Source organism: Struthio camelus, chromosome 1 (genome assembly GCF_040807025.1).
Source record: "Struthio camelus isolate bStrCam1 chromosome 1, bStrCam1.hap1, whole genome shotgun sequence".
In the NCBI taxonomy this organism is placed as follows: domain Eukaryota; kingdom Metazoa; phylum Chordata; class Aves; order Struthioniformes; family Struthionidae; genus Struthio; species Struthio camelus.
In genome coordinates this window covers 164,964,128-164,988,952 of record NC_090942.1, presented here as the reverse complement: position 1 = coordinate 164,988,952, position 24,825 = coordinate 164,964,128, and the positions used below count along the sequence as shown (strand labels likewise).

Sequence of the window (24,825 nt, the reverse complement as noted above, 5' to 3'; positions counted from 1 at the left end):
GACAGTTTTTCTTTATGTAATGAAGTGTAAATGTGCACAAAACAGTTAATACCTATTTGACAGGCAAACTATTAGACCTGAACTGTGAATTGCAGTAAATATTTTTAAATAGTCTTATTTAAATTAACATAACACGTTGTCTGTGTTACTGGTTGTTAAGAATAACTTATGTTTCTGTCTCTTTGTGACTGCTTCTTACAAAAACCAAACTGTTTTTATATATGACGCTATGAATACTGTGATAAAATGATGCCCCCTAGCAACACTGTCTCAAATAAAAGTAGGATCAGTACATAACAAGAAGTGGCACCAGGGTTAGTAATCATGGCCATAAAAGAAGATAAATAGTAACTCGTGGTGATATCAAAGATAATCCGCCTAACGCTGTCAGAGCCCATTGCAGAAGCAAGTTTACCCGTGAGCCTCGCGGTTCCCTCTCCGTGGCTGCCTCACTCCCAGTCACCTCCCAGCCCTGCTGCTGCTCGGCCCTTGGGGTCGGGGCACTGGGACGCCCCACAGAGCGCACAGATGTTATAATCCTGTGTTATGGGACACAAACTTAAAAAGCCAGGGCAGTCTTACAGGAAAATATTTCCTTATCTTCTTGTAGGCAAAAAGTGAAGACGGTTCGTGGGTAGAAAAGCTTGCAAGTGTGCTAGATTTTATGGATGTTCAGCATTTAATCTTGCAAATGAGCCCAAGATATAACCACTATTTCTACCTGGGTAGAACTCTGTTCCAGCTTCAAAAACACTAAAGAGGGAGCCTCATAAATAGAGTGAATATTTTCTTGCATACCACAGTTCTTGTTATCAGATGATGCCTCACTATCATACTGTATAAAACATTTTTAAAAACTATGCTTTCAAAGCAGCAAGTAGCAATCTTAGTTTTTGTCAGTTGTACACAGTGTGAAAGAAGTCTTTTGTCTATCTTGAGCACCGTAGTCTTTCTGGAGATAAAGTCCTGTTTTCTGTGACTCTGAATAGATGCGTAATCATTGGCAAAATTAAATCCCCCTCTAGTGGCGAATCCACACAACTGCATGAATTACTGCTATTCAGTTGCAGAAGCCTACGGCACGAGTTCTATTTCACATCCTAGACTGATTTTCTTGTTGATGCAATTGTCTTGTTTGAGAAAAGTATCCTTTGATCCAGCTAGCCCAGCTAAAATGTGCCAGTTGTATTATGGCATGCAACAAAACGCAGGTGGTCATTTGACATGTTTCTGATGACTGCTGTTACACACGGGACGTTTTAAAAGGTTGAGATATCCAGGTCTCATCTCCTCAGTGATTCTAACCAAAGTGACCTACCTCAAAATAGCTCTCCCAGCTTCCTTCTGAATATGTGGAATAATAGGTAGCCACTTATTTTTTAAGGGCTAAGATGGACACATCTCTCTTGGGGCATACTCGCTTACCTTTCCACACAAATCAGAACAAAATACTGATGAAACAGAGCATCTTCCGTTGTTTCGAAGCGCCACAGAGTGTGAAATGCACTACCTGGTTTTCCTGCTGTGGCTTGTGAGTTTCTGGGGCAGAGACCCTCAGATCACAAAGAGGATATTAGAAGGCATGAGAAGATATTAAATAGAAAATTGGGGTAACATGCCTGGGACTAGCTAGAGGAAGATTGTGAGGAATGACAATAATACTAGGTACTGAAATATTGTGGAAGCTGATATTGTGCATTCATACTATATTCAAGGGTCCAGTTATCATCACTACTTGATTGAAACATTAGGACTGCTGTATAAATATTTAGCCAGTACTGCCTAGTCTTCGCATATTTAGCATTCTGATTTTTTTCTATACATACATGCCAGCATAATCCTAATAATGTTCATTCTTACTTTCTAGTTTAATGATATTTTGCTGTACACAAGTAGAGGCCTGACAGCATCAAATCAGTTCAAAGTCCATGGGCATCTGCCACTGTATGGCATGACAGTAAGTACAACAATGTTATGCAGACCTTGGGGATTCATACTTAACTGGCCATTTAAGGTCCCATCTTAGTTGCCTGATTAATTCCTGCTGGACTGCAAAGTACTAGAAAAGAGTTGATCCTAATGAGATTCCTGCCTGTCAGAGAAGCTGGGTCATGATCTGCAGTTTCAGCAGAGGCAAGGCACAAATACCGGATGGGTTTGTGCTGGGGGGTATGGCATCTCTTCTGGGAACCTTTCACACAAAGGTGATTATATAGCATAAAATAGCATTTTGGGGCAGCTTCTTCCCTAGTCCTCATAATGCAAACGCCTCCTGAGGTGAGATTTTTATTTTTAAACCACACATTTAACCGTGTTTCCTGCAAGAATTTTATAAATGTAACCATGATTCTTACAAGTAATTCATCACCAATTGCTTACAGAAACACTGTGCAAGGCAAATAATCAACAGTGACAATTTTATTTCTATAAAAAATGTTTCATAGTGTTTCCATCTATATAGCTTAAAGACAAAGTAGTGGAAAAGTGGCAGCAGTATGTCATTCTGAAACCCTGTTGCACTGCTGCTGGAAAATAGACAATTCAAGCCAATTTAGAAAATATTCTTGCTAGTTTCAAAACACTCACATATCTCCCATTATTTTTATTGCAACCTTTCATGTTTTTTATCTAATTGTACCATTTTCCCGAGACTGAGTTAGATAATGACTACTGAGTAACTGAATTTCGCTAAACACCTGTGAGGCTTCAAGTTCTATCTATTATTTCTAGGAATCTACTCAATTATTGTTGTCTGTTTGGCACAGACTTTTTTACAACAGTATATGTTATGCTGCCCTGTTTAGAGCACTCCTACTCGTTAACCTATCATTTTGTATTATGAATTACTCTTCTAATAAAACGTAGCAATAGTTTCCTCCTTTGACACAAAGCAGATAAAGCAGTGCTCGTGGTTTAAGAGGTTATTGCAGAACTTACAGGTTTTCCAACTCTCAGGCCACTTTTTTTTCCTCTTTAACTAGCTGTAAGCGTTATGTTTGCAAGCATGCCTTTTACTTTCCCTTTTCCCGATGCTAAGAGCTTGTGGATCTTGTTCCCTTCACTGTTTCGACCTTTGAAATACATGCTTCCCCCAATCTGACTGCATCTGGACTTTTATCTCTCAGATAGAAGAAAGTGAAGAGGAATGGGGGGTTCCTCACTGTCTAACACTACGAGGTCAACACCAGTCCATCATCGTGGCTGCAAGGTAACTCAATGGAAATGCATTATGCAGTTAATGTTGAATTGCAAACCATGTTTCTCTACGGCTTTTACAGTGGGACAGGCAGCAGAGCACAAAGATAACATTTTTCTTTTGATCAACTCCTAAAATCATTTCAAAGACATATTTTTCTGTGAAAGCCACTTGTAAACCAAGAAAAAAAGTGAATGAAAAAGAACAGAGCGGCAACTGTGCAAGTCATACCCAAAACTAAGTTATTAAAAAAAAACCCGAGCATTTCATGTGCATGTTTATTTAATTACATTAGAAAATAAGCTCAACTCTTGACTGTTTCTTAGTGTTTACTTTCCTCCTATGAAAGTGTATAACAGCTGGGTTTTTGTTGTTAGTACTCGTGCGGAAATGGACAAGTGGACTGAGGACATACAGATGGCCATTGACCTGGCAGAGAAAACTAGTGGCCCCACACCCGAGTTACTGGCCAGTAGCCCACCTGACAATAGTAAGTGAATGCTGGAAAGTAGGTTTCGACTCATTTACATCAGTATGACTGGTGATTGCTCCTAAGCAGTGTGGTGAAATATGCTGGCCACAAGTCCAAACTAATAGGTTTGAAGTTGATGTGTACGTGTGTGTGTGTGTGTGTGTGTGTGTGTGTGTGTGTGTGTGTGTGTGTGTGTGTGTGTGTGTGTGTGTGTGTACATATATATATATATTTTTTTTTTTTTCCCCATTTTAATGTTCTTGCTGATGTTAGCAGTGAATAGAGCAGTGACTTAAGCATAATGATTTCAGGAAGCATTTTACAAGATCATTTTGGGCAGTGCCTGTCCTTGGAAGATATTAAAAGCACCAGCACAGCATTGTAGTTGGTCTTTGATGCTAACACTTGCAGAAACACATACAAAAAAATTAATCATCTACTTTAACAGCTACTCAAAATTATTTCTAAGTGTGTTTTAAAACTAGTTCACAAGAGCGTGAACAGAATTGATTTGTTTAATTTTTCCAATTATATATGTTGTCGCATAGAGGAAGAAAGATGCTTTTTCCCTGCATTTCATAGAGTCTCCTGATGAAACTCCTGTAGACCAGGAATCTGAGGACGATCTCAGTGCATCCCGCACCTCACTCGAACGTCAGTCACCACACCGTGGCAACACTACGGTGCACGTCTGCTGGCACAGAAATACCAGTGTTTCAATGGTCGACTTTAGTATTGCTGTGGAGGTATCTGCCTCAGAACAATCGGAACTGCAGCTCTGGATTCTCTCTTGAATGACAATTTCCTTTTTGCTCCTCCTTAATAAGTACTATATCCCATTAGTTTCCTTTTGGGGAAGCATCAGGCACACCGATTCAGCCGACTCCTATATCCCCAAATGATGGCGTAAACCTTTTTGTTCCCTTAGTGTATCATTTTAAAATCAGTTTTAGCAGTAATTTTCGTGGGAGTAATTGTCTAAAATTTGCTGAGAGTCTTTACAACTTCAGGCAGGTCAAACTGTCTTAATGCCTTCTTTTACAGAGGCATTAAGTCTTTGCTAGAGCTGAAAGGATATTGTCTTTAGCTGCTGCAGCCTGAGCTGTGATGATGTGTATTACTAACTTCCTTTCTTTACCTAGCCATCTTTTTCTGGAACCTTGTCTCGTTGCTCAGTCTCATCTGCTTTTTATTTGCATTTTCCACATCAAAATAAAAATCCTTTTTTTCCCCTGATCACAGCTAAGCCAATTTCATACACATTTATTAATTTTGTGCATAACAGATACTGACTTTTCAAAGATTAAAATGAAAGAAAGATTCCTAGTTCAGTGTATGTTTTAAGATAAGGTGGCAAGTCTGCTTCAATGTGCTTCCTTCCCCCAAGAGAGACTACAGGGGAACTCTCAATACTTACCACAGTCCTCATAAGATGGGGGATTTACGCTCAAGGAAAACTTAAAAGTTCAGCTGACTTCCACTCATGAGGCAACCCTAAGACATCAGGTCTCTCTTAAATAAGATACACTGACTCTGAACTTAGCACTGCAAGGACAGATGGTATTTTAACCATTTAACCATTGGTTTTGACAAACAAAATTATTCTGTACTAGAAAACGCTAACAACTAGAGCACCTCATTTTGATCCCATGCAGGTAGATTTGCTGCTTATTTATACCCTTATAGCCTGCAAAGGAGGAATAGTTCAGCATGGAACAAGGTCTCATATTTCTCCCTAAAACATACAGCTTATTAAAAAATAGATATAAAAGTAATTTAAACTGGTGACTAATGCTAATGAATAAAATGTTTAGTTAGGCAGATCTTTTTGTTTGAGATAAATCTCGTTGCTCATTATTTTTGTTCCTCCCTATGACTCAAATGAGTGCAAACAGAGCAGTGAAGACCAGACAACCTGAAGGCATACATTAGTCTGTGAAAACATCTTCAGCTCCACTGCTATTCCATATGTGGCAGGTTGCATTCATGCTCACATCATTCTGTGTGTGGCTTTCACTTCAGCATTATTGTTTATTTTCTTTGTGTCTCTCCCTCCTTTCTGTCTCTCCTGTGGTAGAAGATCCTCTCTCTGTCAGTGACTGTACTTCCCTACCTGCTGGACTGATCAGTGATCAGCGGCCTGTTTCCATTTCATATGTCTGCTGGTACCGAATGCAAAGCCTGTCCTTTTATGATATCCTCCAGAGTAATGAGGTAACAGAAAATTAAGGAGCACACCTATAACTTAGGTCAAGCGATTGGCAGGCCAGATAGCGGAGAATGGGACTATTTAAAGCAAAGGCTTTAACGTACATCCAAGACTGCTGAAAACAGGACATTTTTCAAGAATATCTGATTTGTAGTAGATAAATCAGGACCACCGGACTTTGGGTATTCAGCATTACAGATGATTAGATAATGCAGAAACTAATCACTTAATGAGAAAATGATGAAAACAGCTATTCTGATATAGATAAGATATGGGAAGTTAATCTGTAATTCACTGAGAAGTTATTATTCCCTTCATTCGCAAGGCACAATGATGCTAGATGCTATGCTGGGGGGGCTATTATGTGAGGAGTCCTATCTTCAGCCAGCCTTTAAATACTACTTCTTGGTTACAGCTTCCTCCTCCATTTCATGATTTTTCCAAAATCCAGGTAAAAGACTAAGGTTAACAGTCCTTGCTTGTAAAATCTTTGAAAAGTTACCATGTTAACTCACTGGGTACTGAGAGCTCAATCTCTATCTGCAATTCAACAGTATATCATAATTTTCCTTTACCTCACAAATTCATGTCAAATTTTCTGTTTCCATTATTTTATGTAGGTATCATTTGATAAGAGCAAAGAAAGACTAGGATAATAACTCACTGATGTTTGATAATATTTTACACAACAATTCCTAGGATCTGATACATAATCAGATCAGAAAATTAAAACCACTTTAATTTAAAAAAAAAAGTGTAGTAGTTTGAAGTTTGTGGAAGTACCCAGCTATGAAGAGAAAATAATATATTAGAACATTACTTACTTAGTAAGCCTACTTAGTAACAGAAAACTGCAGAAGTGCACCCATTCACCAAAAGGTTTTCACATACAACAAGATAAAAGCTGATAATTTTTCTTACATGAATTAAACTGCAGACAAGCCTTACTAAAGAATGAGGTATTTCTGATTCTAAGCTTACTGCAAAATTAGTGGAATTAATATTAAATAATTTAATCAGAAATGTAAGCAATGCTTTATATGGGGCTTGGTTACTTTCGGCCTTTTTATATACCTTTACAATGTATGTTTCACTGTTTTATTTGGCTATTTTTTGATTTATTTCAGAATCAGCTATCTGGAAACCTCCTAAGAAAGTTCAAAAACAGCAACGGGTGGCAGAAGCTTTGGGTGGTGTTCACCAACTTCTGTATGTTCTTCTATAAATCGCATCAGGTAACATACTGCACAAGTTTATGTGGCAGGATAGGTCTTTTTTATTTTCAAAGTGGCAGTAGAGAAGAAAAACTGACCATGGATGCTATAGGCAAGCTAACGAGTGCACTGGTCTCTCCTAGGCAATATTTAATACTGTTGGAACATGGAATAGAGTCTGATTCTCGATCTGCTCCTTGTCAATGGAAGAAGCAATGTTTATTCCCTGAAACTTTTAAGTAGTCACAATATGTATTCCTAAAAGTACAACAGTTATCACTGCTAGAAGGGTTAAGTCAAACAAGAACAGTGACCAATGAGTACTTAATCTGGAGAAACAGTGCCCTGGTTATCTGCTGTCTGTACTTGAGAGCATTTGATCTCACAACATTCTTCATTTATTTTCAGGACAATCATCCTTTAGCCAGCCTTCCTTTATTGGGATATTCACTTACCATTCCTTCTGAATCTGAAAACATTCATAAAGATTATGTGTTCAAGCTACATTTCAAATCCCACGTGTACTATTTCAGGGCTGAAAGTGAATATACATTTGAAAGGTAAGTCAGTTTTCTGCAAGATGAAATTTTTTAAAATTCCCAGATTTTTTCAAACAAGGTTGGTAGATGCGAAGTTTAGTAAACTGTTTCAATAATATGGGCAAGTAGTTCAGCACAACTAGAGAAAGAATCCTTTAAATATTTTGAAGAAATTTTAAACTTTATAATGCTAGAAGCAAAAGGGTGTTTTGGGTAACATACAATAGCTATAATACAATCACTACAAAACCTGAGTTACATGCAGGAATTAGCCATTCAAAATTGATCAAGCTCGCTGTACAAGGGACTTTACACAACACTTCCTAGAATCTGATACATAATTAGATCAGAAGACTTTTCAGTAGCTTTATGGAATAAGCATATTCCCTCTAGTACAACTGGATGTAAAATCCACATCTGAAATAATATCCTCATTTTTCCAAAGCAGCTGCTGTTCTTACTATGTCTGTCTGCCACTTCAGTATTTTTACACAACCCCCTGAATTCCAGATACATTGACAGTCAAGAAATAGGCACTACTTCTTGTCCTAGACTGTAGTTTGAGCTTTTCTTAGCAGGAATTAATTGAACTTTTTTATATAAAGCATGAACATGACAAAAGTCTTAATGTCCTCTCATATTAAGAAAACTTTTATAAATTTTTAGTCAGTCTAAAACTATAAATAAAGGAAAATTGTGGGGGAGAAGTAATTGAGTAGAATTGGAAAAACACAAAAGTCCTTCCTCAGTTCTATAAAACCAAGAGGTAATCACAGCTAAATCACATTTTTGGAGTTAGAATTAAAGATTGGTTGTCAACTGCTCATCACTTACTTGGATTATCTCAGAAATGAGATTTGGTACTTGCAGAACAAGTAAAACCACCACTGAGTTCATGAATTTGAGGTTCCCAGTTTTTTTTCTCTAAACCTCCCTTCATATATGTAGTCAGTGGTCAGTTGGAGCTATAGCCTCTTGACTTCAGAGGGACTTGGGAGTAAAACGGTAAGGAAGATCATCTGGTAGGCAGTGAAAATAAAATTTTTGTACATCTAATAGCATTGACAATGACTATGCAGAGAACATCTTTCAAGAAAGCTTTCCCTAGCAATTTACCCCTACTTTTGTTTTTGTGTCTCCTCATATCCTCTCACAGATGGATGGAAGTGATCCGAAGTGCCACCAGCTCTGCCTCACGCACTCGTGCTTTGAGTCATAAAGAATCTCATGCCTATTGACAGCTAAACAAATTACCATGGTCATTGTCCAGCAGCTGCTGATTTTCTAGAGGACATTTTAAACACTTTTCTCCCTCTAAGTTTAGTAAAACTTAACGTTTGTTAAAAACAACAACAACAACAACAAAGTATGGTTTTGCAGAAACCTTCATGAGTCCCTCAGCAAAACTGTTTGTTTAAGTAAGTTTTCCATATGGTCAAAATAGGTTACCATCATCCCAGTGGCTGCAGCTAGTTTCATGTCTTGTATTTTGTCATTCTGTGCTGTTTTTAGCTTGTGCCAGTATTAAAATATTGTCCTTATTAGAGTGCCAAATGCCAAAAGACATTTTGTTGCCTCAGAGATTGCACCTAAAAACTCAACAAATTCACAATCTGAAAAACTTTCTCCTGTGAGGCAAACACTATTTCTTCTCTTTTCATAAAAGTATATTATTTTTTTTTACCATGTTAATCTGTAGACTGCTGGATTTTTCAATGTAGATGGACTTTCACAGTATAGAATATAATTATATATACAATAAGCAGTCTAACAGGAATGAGATAACTCAGATTTCATTTTTTCCAGTCTTTCTACGTTTAATCAATGAGGAATTACTAATTTTCTATCTTTAACAAAGAAACAGTTTACAGCTCAATCTCATTTCCCTTTAGGGTTACAAATCCATGTGGTATAAGTAAACGATAGGATTCTTATCTAACAATGTTCTTGGTGCAAGTTGACCAAATTGTTCATCTGTTGGCTTTGAAAAGTGAATACTACTTGCAAGATGAAACATTTTTTAAATGATCCAGTGCAATATTATTCGGGCTGTTAATGTACTGTGAATGGTATGTACAAGGAGAAATTAAAGGCTGTGGTGACATTCTGCTGTTTGTTTTACAAACTTGAAAGAAACCCTGTATGCTACAAGAACCGCAGCTATTTGTGATTAATTTGTAGAGTGTTTTGGTAACTAACATGGACTCAAGCACTATAAACCAATGGTACTACTTAACCCACAAGTTTTCATCATGCCTATACATCCTCATGAGACTTTCATTTTGTTCTTGGAACTTCAGTTTCTTTCTCTCCTGGTGCTCAGTATTCAGAGAGTGAGAGATGTAATCATCAGTGGAAATACCTATTTTGCGTATCTGTGATTTTGTGTAACATCGTTTTTTGGATAAGCTGCTGATGCAGCTTGTTGAAGATTGCCAACTGTAAGTCTACCATGATAAGACACTTTTCCTTACGTTTTAAGAAAGACTTCACCATGATGATGATATAAAACGTCCATTAACAAAAGCTCAATATGCTAGAAATGCATCTATCAATCACCATTAAGGGCCTTTGAGGAAACAGGGCTAGGTAGATGGGGGCCCTGAGTATCAAAATGGGAGACAAAGTTGAGACAATTCTACCCCCAACTTTTCTTTGTGTAGTATCTGATTTGTTGATTGCCTACCCTTATGCAATGTATAAAATGGCTTATAGCTTTGCTTACAACAAAAGGGAATAAAATACCTCACAATACTATCACACATATTGATGTTTCAAGACAGTAAAACTTTCTATCCCTTCCCCCGCCCTTCACCTCTCTCCTGAAAATCTCAGTAGAATTAGGGCTCCCGACAAGTAGCAGAATTTGAGCCATGAAAAGTTACTCAGGATCATGTGTGTGTGTGTGTGTGTGTGTGTGAGTGTGTGTGTGAGTGTGTGTGTGAGTGCGTGCGTGCACACTTAGACTGTTACTTCCAAGAATAGCAGGGGTTCTTTAGCCCTTCTGAGAAGCGTTCATCCCCATGGCCAAGTATCAGTCACTCTGGCCAAACAAAAAAACAAACAAAAAACAAACTTCCTTCAGCTTTGCATAAATCTACAAATCCCTGGGCAAGTAAATTGTTGCAGCTGCTCTTTTCCTTAGATAGTTCCCTTTAAAGAGAAAGAAGAGGTTTTGTTTTTAACATCAGTATGGCTATAATAATCGCATTATGCCTCTACACCTACAGCATTTCCTCTATCCAGTTATGAGATTTTTAAGGACATACCTAGACAACAGGTAGAAAAATCAGAAGCATTTTTACAGGACCAGTAATACTGGCATATCAATTCCAAGTCTATAACCCTTGTCTTACAATACCAAATGAAATGAGTTCAACAGTCTCAGTGAACCAATACTGCATGTGAACTATAACGCTCCAGAAATGTGAACAGTGATCTTTATAATGGTGAAAAAGGGAAATAACTCAGCATAGATTAATAGCAATTAAGCAACCACCTAAAGGCTTGGGAAAACAAAGCTAACGAAGCAGCAGCATGTAATGGTGCTATTAACAAGTTCAGTAATGAAAATATTTAATGTACGAGAAGAATCATTACTGATCTGTAAAATTATATGCACTAAAACTTACAGTCTCTATTTTTCCATATCAAAACAGTAAGGAAAACCAAAGCCACCATTAACTTAACATTATTGTGCATCCATGTTAAACACTGATGTGTTTTCCTAGGCGAACACCCTTCCCTCCAGCTTAGACCTTTTATCACAATTCATGCTAAGACTCTGTTGGTTTTTAAGGGATGGTAAGAGTAATGGGACAACTGCTGATTTCTGGATATACATTTTACACATAGGAAGTACAAGTCTCTCATAGGAATTCGGGAAAAAACAGACAATACATAAATGACTATTACAGCAACTGCAAAAGCCTGTGCTCCTTAAATCCACACATACAAACTACTGCTAGATCCTTACAGCTATAATTTACAATTTTATCTTTAACCATGATTTTTTTTTCTTTAAGGACTTTATATTGAGGACAATGTCCTTAATTCAGCTAAAAATTGAATGCATTTTAGCTCACTGGGACTTGTAGGATTCAGTCTTCAGTATTTGCTGCAGTGGTTTATTCTGAGCTCTCAAAACAAGTGCTTTTATTTGACTTTATGTTCCTCAGGTAACAGCTTTTCAGGGTACATTTCATTTTCACAAAAAGTGAGCTTGGAAAATAATTTTTCTGTAATTTCTATGACAAACATCAAGGTATAGTTCTTTTTATCATCACAGCACAGACCTAATTTAACAGTGGCTACAGCATCATACTATCCATCCGATTCTTTGGTCAGGTTTTTCTTTTCTTTTTTTTTTTTTTAAATGCGCTGAAAAGAAGCTTAAGATAAAAATTTTTCCTTCTTTACTAGTGTGAAACTTTTTAAAATTGTTTTTATTATTAAACAGAGCCAGTCATACTGCTGCCATTTAAACAGAAGTTTGTTAGTATTTCTATAGTTTTTTTTTATTACTAAGGTTAACCCAGAACTGAAATAATGGTAAGAGACTAAAAACAACTGTCTTGGCAGTCATATCTTACAATCCATAGAAGTCTAGGCATGTGAATAAAACTCATGATTTACTAGAATGCTGTAATATATAACTACTTTTTAAAGCCCTGAGTCACATCATAATATTGATCATCTAACTAGAGAGGCTTGGAGACATTTAATATGCCAAGCTTCATGGGTCAGTTTGCCAGAGAAGTACAAATATACTAACTCTCGTTTCAGCAATGGAAACCTGGTCACTTAAGAGATTTTTACTGTTCTTATTTGGTATTACTTGCCATGAATAATCTATTGCTGCTTCAAATAATGAACATGTAAAAGCAAAACAAAAACTATTGTAATATAAAGTTGCACCACAAGCAATGGGATCAACAAAGCCTGGACAAGGCTTTGTTCACAAGAGTAAGCTAGATTCTCTGTCGCTTACTTTGTTTCATTAGGAAATCCATCTCGTTAATTTACTCAGGCCTACTTTCACAAAATTTTAGTAATTACTGTAGAGCCCTTGATTCTTTTGTCAAATGGAACTGAAATCAACCTTAATTTGATTGAGACTGGAAGACAAGTACACAGGCAGGGAAGTATACACTACAGTTGCACAGATCTTGAGTCTTTTAAAGGTCATTGACTATAGAAGAGAGATCTCATAAGGAAAACTCTTTAGAAACAAAAACAAGGCAATATCCCACAGTTCTATCAACTGAGACCACAGCAAAGAAACCAGCAGAACCTGAAAAGCCTGACTTTGACCACTTTTCCTTTCACACAGGACCCATTATGTGGTCTTCTCCCCAAGCATAATTATGTACGTGCAGCCAGTTATACTATTATAATTCCTAGAGCACACGAACATCTCCCTGCAGGAAGCAAGAAAGACTTGGTTAAAAAAAAAAAAGTAGCAGCCATGTGGTACTTGTATGTGTTTTTTAAATAACAAAGTATGAATGAAATAACTATTGTGAGTGCAAATGTCACTGAAGTTTGGCACTCACAGTTACATGGGTAACTAAAGATGTGATGTTTGTGGGTAAGCTAACGCAACTTGATGAGCTTCATCAGTTGCCCTGGGCTGGCAGGATGGGCAATACAAAGCAGTTATTAAAAACTGTGATTTGTAAATCGATGCATTTTCTTACTATAGGGCAAACTGATGTACAACTGCACACAGTTAACCAAAACAGGAGAGTGTGTAATCAGTTGCATATGTGTAGATTAAAAAAAAAAAAAAAACACACACACACAAACATATACACTTGGCCAAGAAAAGAACTTCAAGTTTTCCAACAGTAGAAAATAACCTTAACATTATCTGCTCAGAAACTGTTGCTCCAGTTTAAACAAGAGTTTTTTATGAATGCTGAGATACTACAGTTAAAAACTGAACACCAATTTATAAACTTTCTGTTTACCCATTACTGACATGTGGCCAATAACAGATCCAGAACCCACAGGAGCAAACCCTGCTGGGAAGAGATCCCAGAATCTCCTTGTACTGACCACTCAGATGGCAACATTTCATTTAACTTCTCCGTCTTTATTTCTAGGCCATGTAGTTTACACGGAGTTTATTATGTTGGTGTAGAGTGACAAAAGTAAAATTTAAATACATGTTTATAAACAGGCAGCAATATTACAGAAAACAAGGTATACACTCTAATTGTCCTCTGTAATCATGCTTAAAAAGAAGGCAGAAACCCCATTGTATATGTCTATTGCATATGCTCAGTGCAATTACTAGCACATCTGCAAAACACAGTTAAAAAGAGCAAGCTTGCAGATTTGTGCTATACTTTTAAGCTCCTCCCCAGCAAATTACAAAAATAATTTATGATTGTTCTGATCCTTGCATTATACCTGTGCTTATTAACACTTCTGACAATTTTCCAATAGTGATATTTCTGAAGGCAAACATACGTTTCCTTAAACGTAAGGCTAATGTAAACCTGTTACAAAACAGTACCATATGTTTAAAAAAGAAAAAAAAAGCCACAGAAGAGAGTAAGACCAAACATTTCACAAGTACATTAAAAGCACAGCCAGATGAACAAGTTATAGTGGATAAACCAGGATGTGAACCTACAGCGTGCCAGCTACTGTGCAGTTAAGTGCCAATGTGCATATTCTCATCTTCCCCTTCCAGTCACCCTTCTCCCACAGTGAAAGTAGAGTTGCTTATCCCTCAGTTAAATCATTCCACAGTAATTGTTCATCTGTCCATACCCATACCGACAAAATTTTCAGAGCTGCAAAGAAACCGTGGCATTTCAGAGAAAGAACGGCTCTGTTATTTTACCAAAAGCATTCTGTGCTGTAATGATCATGCCTTCATACTTTACTAAACTGGTGATCAACTACAAAAGTGCAACTGCAAGGAAAATTAAGTTAAAAAAATAGAGTACACATCTGATACGTACAAAAACCAAGCTTTCAGTTCAAATGACTAGGGTTTTTTTTTTGTTTTTTTTTTGTTTTTTTTTTTAAACAGAGTGAGTTTATTCACTGCCTAATCTTGAAACCCCTGACAAGTACGCAGTTCCACTAATTCAAATGTTTGCATAAGTAGGGATAACATGTCATATTTAAGACTGAGTGAAGATGTATTACCTGCACAGAAAAATCATCAGTGCAACATTGTAACAGATACTCTAGCATGAGACAACCTCTTAAAAATATCAATACACTTATTTTTCCTTCAGAAATTGACACTGTTACCAATATAGATCTTATTTTTAAAGCATCAATACTTTTCCATAGCAAATGATTGTAATTTTACATTCAAGAAACAGCACACGTTTTTCAATGAATATTACTTTAAGATAGTCTATATTTAAATAATCTATATGTTACATACAAAAATACACATCTCTACCATAAATGAGGTTTTGTCTTTTTCTAAATGTCCTAAGCCTTTTAGCCTATTGGCCTTGCAGCAGGTTTTACTTGTTTTATGCTCCTAAATGAAGGGACACATCCACCAAGCAAATTCTGTTACCATCATCCACTCAAATGGAGAAATGCTTCCTCAACAGACAATCCTAGAATGCAACTAAAATCAAAAGAAAACATGAAAATATATTTTTATAATTTTTAAATGATTATTCAACAGTAATATACCTTAGAACTTCACATAATTTTGATCAAGAAATTCTTGAAACTCCAGGTTACAATTCTATGCATATTTTAAATGCAAATACATCTGCTTATTTTCATATGCTGTAACAGCACATCTTTATCATGTTGCTGAATGTTCTAATATTGAAAGGTAAATTTCCCATTGCACTGTATTCTGATGCACTTTTCACAATAGCAGAGTTGAATTTGTTTCCTCAAGGGCAAACCTATCCTTAACATTTCAAAAGCATATAAAACAATGCATACTTAAAGATATTAATCAAGAGTTATAGACCAATGCTTGAATTAATGCATTGTTCACTTTTTTTTTTTTTTTAATTCACTTAGCCATAAAGGAAGGCTGTTAAGTCATGAGGCTGGCAATGGCACGTGCCTAAGAACTGGGCTACAAGAACGAGTGCACATATACCCAGCCTTTTTCCACCATTGGTTCAACCCAGTCGAAAGTTTCATAACTCTGCTAGCATAACAGTGTCCTTTAGCACTGTTAAATTATTAAATTAATAATAGATAACTGTATTAATAATTATTAATTTAATAATTAAGGGCATTAATATGCATATATAAGGGTTAGCATGGTGCCATAAAGTACTGCAAGGAAACCTCACTTGCTTCAACAATGCTTAGAGAACTTGGGTCTTTTTGCACGAAACCAGGTAGATATGCCTGTACTTATTTTAACTCTTTCATTTCCAAATTCAGTTCCAAATTTTTATTCTTTAAAATTTAAACAGATAAAATACTTCACTGTCATCATTTGCTTCATTAAAACAAGGCAAAATGGTCTCTTTCGTGGCTACCACAAAAATAGGCACCTGACTATGGCCTTGGTGAAACAAACCAAAGCAAACTACAGAGTAACACTGTGAAAAACTACCACCTAACCAATTCTGCATATACAGATGTTACTATTTCCACGGAAATTTAAAACCTTAATCAGCTATCGAAAAGCAGTCAGAGGAACCCTGGAAATTTAGCTTCAGAATTTTCAAGAAGTAATTTTTCTCTGGGGAGACAAGTTACAGGACACAGCATATACCATGCAGGCTCAGATCTGCAATCATTCCGCCTAACTTCTATCACTTCCAATAAAGAGTTGCACAGATTTAGATGGCAGGACCAAACACCGAATATACAGATAATTTTTCTATTATTTTGCGAGTAGCTCATTTTAATGATAAAAATAGGCATAATGAAGAAACATTTACTACTCTCTCAAAGCCAACACCTTAAGGAGATATTTCAGAATAAATGCAGGTAGTAAAAATTTATTTGTATGAGCATTCAAACATGTTTAGATGGAAAAAAAGACTGTATCTGAATTTCACTACAAGTTTCACAAATATCTACTACTAAAACTGAACAATACATATGGTTCAGAATTTGCATTGGCACAACTTAAAACTGAAAATATGAAAGAGCTCATCTTTTGGAAAAACAATAATTTAAATTTAAAGCTTTGAGAGATAAGGTGTGTTAAATTTAAAACAACGAAAAGTAATACCATAATTAGAAAGTCACACTCAGAATATAGATTAAAAAAGAAGAAATATTGGAGAAACACAAGAAAATTGTATGTTTGCTGAGGTACAAACAGAGGGTTCCATAATACAGGATTATCTATCTTTCAATGGCAAATCCTTCACACACAAAAATCAAACCAAAATTCACTTATCACGTAATTCAAAATTTACATGTAGTAAAGGCAAGGCAATACTCAGTTATGGCCTGTCAAATATTTACCCCACTAACATTATCTACAGAAGCACTTTACCATTTTGTACACAGTGATTCCTTATGCACGTTGAAAGGCTTTCAGTTAAAAAAGACATTATATACATATCTGTACACAACTCCAACAGAACATACCCCATCTCCCAGTGGAATTCTTAAAGCAAGATACCTGAGGTTTCTCAACATCTTCAATTTACCTATCACAAACCTAAATATACATTTCAAATTTTACAAAAAGACACCTCCCTGGAATATGTGCACTATCATTTAAAAAACTACATCTTTAAAGAGCTGAAAAAGACTGCCTCCATCTGAGAGACTTCATTTTTGCTCTTGCACATTTGGGAATGTCCTTCCACCCAAGGACATTCCAGTGACTGAGGGGCAGAACAACACTAGGGTGCGCTTCTTCAGTGTAGACACCATGGGATCTCCGTTGTCTTAGAAAACTCAGAAATGCTAGTTCAGTAGGATGAAGTACCTCCTCCAGTTAGTGAGTATCTGGAGAGGAAATGAAATAGTTTTTTTGTCACCTTCAGAACACAAGTTCAAGCCTTTTTCCTTCCAGAATGACATCTACCACTACTTTACAACATGCAAAATAGGCCCTATTAGAACACAGCTACTTTTCTATCAAATGGTATTAGCCCATGTTCAAATGTGTTTCTAAGTAGTATTCAAGTATTTTTTTACGCTGTGGGCAAAATATAGTAATTTTAAACTTTCCTATCTGGCAAATCTATATCATAATCATTCCAAAATGTTACAGAAGCAGAAAAGTTCTTTTTCTTGGTCTGAACAGATTTTAAATCACCTAAAGAGACAGGTATACTTTTTAAACATATTAAACTTTCAATAGAGCTTTGTAAAATATCAGAGATCAGAATTGGTGGGGGAAGGTGAATGGATTCACTCAAGTTATTGAGCTAGATCTTTTGAGGGTCCCAAATTAACATATTCAAACAAACTGAGAGAATTCAGTTTCGACCAATTACAGGAGGAATAAAAATCTTGCTAGGAACATGTGGTGAAAAAGCCATTATCCATAGTTTGCCTATCAAATGGAGAGGCTATTGCAAGTGAATATAATAACTTAATGATATAACAGAGCACGTTTGTAAAAGTTGTCCTAAAAGACTGTAATTTTATATAGATTTGAGTAAATGTCAACAATTTAATATCAGAGGTATCTTGAAATATGATGAAACAGATATTTCAACTCCACTGTACTTGAGAGGAATGTCAATCTAAGAAAAATTTAAATTTAAATTTAACATACACAAAACGAAAAAGCCTTAAAAAAAAAAAAAAAAGAAAAAAACACATCCTTTCAGCAGCACTCAGGTTCATACTACCAGACAATATGATAATTGTTCATTCCAGAATGGGGTTTGCTTTTAAGGCATTAAAAATTGCTGATAGCAGGTACATACCCATTGTCAACTTTATTATTATCCAAATATAAGAAAGTAAAAATTCTAGATGAATTAGAAAGTTTTGCTAGTGGTTATTTACGCTAACAGACACTGCAATTAGTATTATTTAATGACATGAGTAAAGCTACGGATGGGGCAATTTAAAGAGCTGTAACAATACTTACTGGTCCCAAGAGTTTGCAATTACCATTAACGTCCCCACCTCCCACACAAATACTGAGTAATAAAGATGGATAGACAGTACTGATGAATGGGTTTTTCTGAGGGAGATGTTTATGTGAAAGGTGAGAATTCACCTAATATATAAATAATGCTTTTACTTATTTTTTCTGTAGATAAATTTACATGAGCGATTAGCTGAAATACTTGGGCAGTATGCCCCATGCAAAAGAATTATTAGGAGGAGTCTTCTGCTGCTGTAAGTAGCGATTAGAACTCTTTTTTTCCTGTGTTACCATAGCATTTTTGCATGGCAAATTTTTGTTTTCTCTTTAAGAAAAACATTGGTGTTTAAAAACTGTCAGTCAGTAAGCAAGCAGCCCTACATTTGTGGGGGAGCAGAAAGAAGTTCAACAGTCCCTTTTTATTTCTCCTCCACTCTGACTTTGTTTTTTTTAATTGAAATGATGATTACTTCTTAGACTAGACTCCAACATGCAAAATAGAAACTATTCACACAATCACAGCCAGGGGAAAACCATCTACAAGTACTTAAACTGGCTAGTAAGAGTCAATGAGGTCTTCAGCATTCCAAATTGCCCTGTGAAGAAAATGACCTCTTTTCATATGTACAGCCCTCACAAAGTAGCTGCATAGTCAAATCTTTTCTTCCTCCCTCGAAGTACACAATAAATGAAGAGCAATATGTTAACTTTAGTGCCACCTGTCACAACCATGCAATCAAAAGTTACGGATACGCAATCAAGGGAATCACACCTTCAGACCTACAATTTTCTCCCTGAAAATTAGGACAGGATACATTTTATGTGCATGCACAACTTTCATCAGAAGACAAACACGTAACAGAATGAGGACAATCATCTTAAAACTGTGAAGAATCGTGATGAAAATAGAAACATTACCACAAATAATAGAAAATGCTGGCTGTGTTTACCTTAGAAAATTTAAAGCTTGGCAAAATGCACAATACTTGTGGGAAAATCATTTTGAAATATTAAAAGACAGTCAAGCACCTTTAAATAGCGAAAAGCACATTTTTTTCTGTAATCTGCTATTTAAACCATAAGATTTTACTCAAATTTTTCTAAACTATTGCAGGATTGCATGAGAAATACAGTCCAAGGAAGGCAGAATCAGAAGAAAAACAAAATGCTAACTGAGCATACAAAGGGTTCCGAAATCTACTTCCTAGAACAAAAATGATGACTGCCGTTGCTGTTTTGACAGGTACAGGTAAAGATTATCTCCAGCACCCACCAAAGAAGTGCCCAGTGGAAAGCCTGCCTCCACACAAAGTCATTTTCAGCTTTGATTGCAGAATAAAATGCCTCTGAAATTCCCAATTCCAGGCAGGCCTTGCACCAGATTGATAGAAACTTTGACAGTAAAACCAGGAGCTGATGAAAGACGGTCAGTTTTGGATCCCCTAATGAAAACAGAAGCTCAGACAGAAGTTCTAGAAACTCTTTTGAGCCTGTCAGAATCAAATATAAGGAGAACCAGGATATCTGGCATCAAGGAGTCTCCCTTCAGCACGAGAGATGCTGACTGGGCTTCATTCTTAACAATCCAGAAAGCAAGAAAGACTATTTCGGCTTGCAGATTTTTCAACATTGGTTTTTACTGAAAGAGTCTCAGCCTGGCAATTCTCTACCTTAACTTCAGTGATATGAGTTCTTAAACTTTACAAGGCTGCAGTTAGAGACAGTATAAGTGAGATACCTGCCCAGGGCAAACCTTTCTAAGGCAGCAGTACATGGTAAATTACTGACATGAACATTTTATGTTACCAAGCAATTCAACCCAGATGGTGTAGATTCACAATAGGTGTGGGTTCCTGGATTCAAGGAAGCATTTACAGGCTCTTCAAGCAGTAATTCTGAAATTTATCCTGATCTTATTCTTGTGCAGTATTTAAAAGAAGAGCAAATTGAGCATTAAGTATATGTTCCTAATCTAGGTAGTAAGTAAATCTCTTACGAAATCTGACCTTCCGAAGCAGTTCAAAAAGCTGTTTTTGGAGGAACAGCTGAAAGGCCATACGGACTATCCTTAATGAACAAGGAACTGCTTTATATGCAACTGAAAGAAATACAAACAAACAGAACACTCAATTTTATCAAAGCAGGTAAAAGAAATTAAGAATAATGTAGGGCATCCTCTGCAATATACATACATAGATACATACATATATATATATATATATATATGGATATATATATCTCCAAACAGTGAGAGAGGTGTCAATGTCCCCTATGGGTAATGCAAAGGGAAAAGTCTCAAGTGACACAAAATACTTACACCAATAGGAATGCACATATGAGCTATCACTTGAAGCTAGTAATCAGAACTGCTGATATTAGGGTTTTTTTCCACCAAGGAAACACTTCTAATTGTGCATACTGTAAGCACAAAACCTTTTTCCTCTAAGTAGAAACTAATCCTTTCAATTTAACACTAGTTAAGTAAATGAAAAACAAGATCTGCAATTTTCTGTAAGCCTCAGTGAAATAGTTTTATTACCTCTGAAGCCTCTGCACAAGCTGTGACACCATGTTATCTGCAATGCCTGGACAAGCCTCTTCAGCTAAATAAATAGCCTTTCTCAGTTCTTCTATGGAATCTATGTTGCCACCACACACCTCAATTTTCTCTTTCAACTGAAAGAAAAAAGTCAGAGATACATTACTATGATATTCATAAATATTTTCATAAACAATATAATGCAAAAGCTAGCTAGGGAGCAACTGCCGGTGTTCACAATGTCAGAATTTGACTTCCATTATACACCCTCACATCCTGAAGACTTTTTCACCCTTAAGTCAGTCTTTGCAGCAGTTATCAGTATGTCCTTCACCTTTACAAGATTCCAGTCATTTAAACATTCTTTTCAGTGTGCTAACATTCAAAAACATTCATGACAAAGCATCCTGAGAAAGATGTCCTATTTACTATTTTAGTATTTGCTGCTAGATTTCAAGACGTATTCCTTACACATGCTCCCTTCAGTATACTTACCTATACACCTAGAGCTTACACATACATGCTGCAGGTGCATTTGTGAGAGCTCTGTTAGAAAATGTTTTCACCCTATCAGCATCTGTAACAGACTATCCATAAGAAAATACATGCCCATAAGAAAGGAAACACTGCGATGAAATTTTGGAACAGTTTGGGAAAGTTGTAGCCATCCACCAGAAGCTACATAGAAGAGGAGTCCAAAGAACGAACCAAACAGCAGACATCAGTCTAAGACTCCCCTGCCATAGTGTGAAAGCATACAACAAGGAAGTGTTTGAGGAAAAATTTTCTACAGCCTCTGCTGCTAGCTGCACACTATAAGGATGGAAGTAAATGCCAATATTCATAAGGACTGCAATGAAAAATATTTATGTTGCTGCAGCAGTGCTAGGGGAACCATTCACTCACGGGGGACAGCAAGTAACAATAAGAAAATAAGAAAATAAGAAAATAAGAAAATAAGAAAATAAGAAAATAAGAAAATAAGAAAATAAGAAAATAAGAAAATAAGAAAATAAGAAAATAAGAAAATAAGAAAATAAGAAAATAAGAAAATAAGAAAATAAGAAAATAAGAAAATAAGAAAATAAGAAAATAAGAAAAGGAAGCAAGCAAGGCAAAGCATAAGACAGTCACTAGTGAGTGATGCCATGAGAAGGAAGAACACAGAGCAGATATTTCTAAAAGACATGTAATAAAGGATACGGAGGAAAAGACAATGGAAAATAAAGAAAGGATGAAAATGGAGGACAGATTGTAGAAGACAGTGGGTACACAACCAACATCACTCATGATATGAGGGAGAAGGGAAATCTGAAGGAGATGCAGAGCAACCAGAAACTTTTGGGAGATGGGAAGGCAGGGAATTGAAAGGAATTTTGAAAAGAAGCAAGTCAGTCATAATACATTAAGATCTGCAATGGAAAATGCCAAAATCCCTATTTCAAATATTTTTCCATTTTACATAGAATAACAGGCCCATTTAATATCGAGTGTGAATAACCTAAGACAGAGCTCTTCCCTTTTAAATAAGTTTAACTGCTTTACTACACTCAATACCTTTACCGAACAGCAGGCAAAATTTGATGATAATCCTCCGAGGCAGGGCTTCATTCATTACAATAAAATTAGGATAACATCCTTTTACTAGAACAAAATTATCTCTACCTTTATTTCTGTAACAATTACAAGGATTGAAAACATTTAAATAAAAATCTTTCACATCAAAGATAGAGTGGAAGTGGAGTTTTTGTTTCTTAAATAGACTTCTATCAGCATTTTTAAATAATCACATCTTCATAAACATCTGGCTTCCTCTTCATACGATTTTTTTTCATGAGACTTCAATAAAGTATTTGGAAGAATAAGCAAAAACTAGTATAAAATTCAGAATGGGAATACAACATAGTTTTCAAAATTGAAATTCAAAAGTTCCATTCTTGCTGGCCTAATCTGCAGCCGCATGGTTGTAAAGAATTGAAGTATAACAGATAAAATGACAGATAAAAAGGAGTATAAATGTTTGAATTGCAGTATTCCTTTTTTTAATGCCATTTTATCTGTTTATTTTTCATATGCATTGCTTTAGGCTAGCATGGTTAATGCATGTCACTACCATGCATAAGTATTGTTAGAAGCAAAAGTCAAACTTCAAAAGATTACATGCATGAAAGCAAAGGCTACAACTAGAGCTATAAGGAGGACTAACACATCAATTTCCAAATGGGATGTAGAAACCTTGAGTTTTTCTATAATACTATTCCATTTTTCAGAGACATAAATCCTAGAATTAATTAAATTTTAACGCAATAATTTACCTCTGCAAACAAAGGGGATATAACTGTAGACAGGCACTGGGATAGAGGCCTCTTTGGGATATCCTTTTCCTTTAAAGAAAAAAAAATCTAATCAATTTTATTTCTGAAAAAGTGTCTTCGTTGCTTTCTGTTTCTAATTACAGAAAAAAATAGTTCCAACAAACTATATGAAAAATGTGTTGCTATATACATACAAATATGTAAAACATTTGCACCAGGCTGATCTATAACAGTATGGGGAAGGGAGGGTGGATTAAAGTTTGAGGCTTTAGCATCTCAGATACACGCAAGTTCAAAATTAACCCCCATCCCACCAAAATCCTCCTCACCATGCACCCAGTCATGCAGATGCTGAAATTTATTAAGCAAAGACCTTTATGTGCCTCCAGTTCAGATAAGAGCAAACATCAAGAATTTTCCCAGCTAGGATACCTCCACCAGTCCCAGACACACAGGCTGCAGAAAGTAAGGTGGTGCAGCAACTAAATACCACCCCCCTCCCTTTTTTTTTTTTGGACTCGAAGAACATTCTTTGCTACATTGTAGTCTTTTGTCTAAAAGAAGAGTAAAGCATGCTTTCCCTAAAAACCCTGTCTAGCTTTGTACTGTACTGGCTTAAAATCCCTTGAAAGAAAGAAAATACATGGTAAAGTTAACTCAAAATAAAACAGGACACAGCCTTCTCCTCACTGTCCCGGCAATAGCATGTGTGCATATGTGCAAGTACCTTATTTCTTTGCAATTCCAAAGGCTGGGCTGCTCCATTCTCTAGACTCTTGGGATCTTTTTCTCTGATTGTGAAGATCCAGTCTCCTGAATCACTCCCTCCAGAAGCCTGACCGTCTGGCTCACTTAGGAGTTTAAAAAAAAAAAAAAAAAAGTTTTAGTACTCACATCTCATTGTCAATATTCTTCAGTATGTAGACTGAGCATAAAGCTTTCTTTCAAGACTAAAATCAGGATACTATACTGCAGGACAAGGAATATCGAGACAAGTGGGAAAAATAATGTAATTTATCTTTTTGCAAAATTAAAGGCATTTATTAAAAAAAACTAAAAAACTAAGGTACTTTACTAAATGTTAAATTAACTTTAAGAAGAAAGATAAGCATTGCAGATCAGAAACAATTTCCCAAGTTTCACAAACAAGGAGCATCAGCTATTTTATTGCTTTCTGAAAACTGGCTTCAGCAGAGGATCTCAAACTACTAGGCAAGGGAAGGGAAAATACTTAAGAGTTCTTCCACTTCTCTGCCTAGAAAAATAGCTAAGACACTAGCTTAGAATACCTTTGAGGAAGTTGGTTCATCCC

General features: G+C 36.1%; 2 protein-coding genes across 9 annotated transcripts in view; one reads left to right on the top strand and one right to left on the bottom strand.

Moving 5' to 3' along the window:
* The window catches only part of FARP1 (FERM, ARH/RhoGEF and pleckstrin domain protein 1), a 216,115-nt gene extending 206,331 nt beyond the window's left edge, over positions 1–9,784 (top strand). For all 8 annotated transcript variants that reach the window (XM_068928599.1, XM_068928609.1, XM_068928602.1 and 5 more), the window contains 7 exons: positions 1,868–1,957; positions 3,126–3,208; positions 3,574–3,686; positions 4,251–4,414; positions 7,005–7,112; positions 7,500–7,651; positions 8,787–9,784. In XM_068928599.1, coding sequence (XP_068784700.1) covers positions 1,868–1,957; positions 3,126–3,208; positions 3,574–3,686; positions 4,251–4,414; positions 7,005–7,112; positions 7,500–7,651; positions 8,787–8,868 — 792 coding nt within the window. In that variant the 3' untranslated portion in view covers positions 8,869–9,784. The remainder of the gene's footprint in view (positions 1–1,867; positions 1,958–3,125; positions 3,209–3,573; positions 3,687–4,250; positions 4,415–7,004; positions 7,113–7,499; positions 7,652–8,786) is intronic.
* A 4,889-nt stretch (positions 9,785–14,673) lies between these two features.
* STK24 (serine/threonine kinase 24) overlaps positions 14,674–24,825 on the bottom strand; it is a 64,768-nt gene continuing 54,616 nt past the window's right edge. Inside the window, exons 8-11 of the mRNA XM_068928634.1 lie at positions 24,241–24,364; positions 23,514–23,582; positions 21,199–21,335; positions 14,674–17,560 (exon numbers count right to left, since the gene is read on the bottom strand). Coding sequence (XP_068784735.1) covers positions 17,524–17,560; positions 21,199–21,335; positions 23,514–23,582; positions 24,241–24,364 — 367 coding nt within the window. The 3' untranslated portion in view covers positions 14,674–17,523. The remainder of the gene's footprint in view (positions 17,561–21,198; positions 21,336–23,513; positions 23,583–24,240; positions 24,365–24,825) is intronic.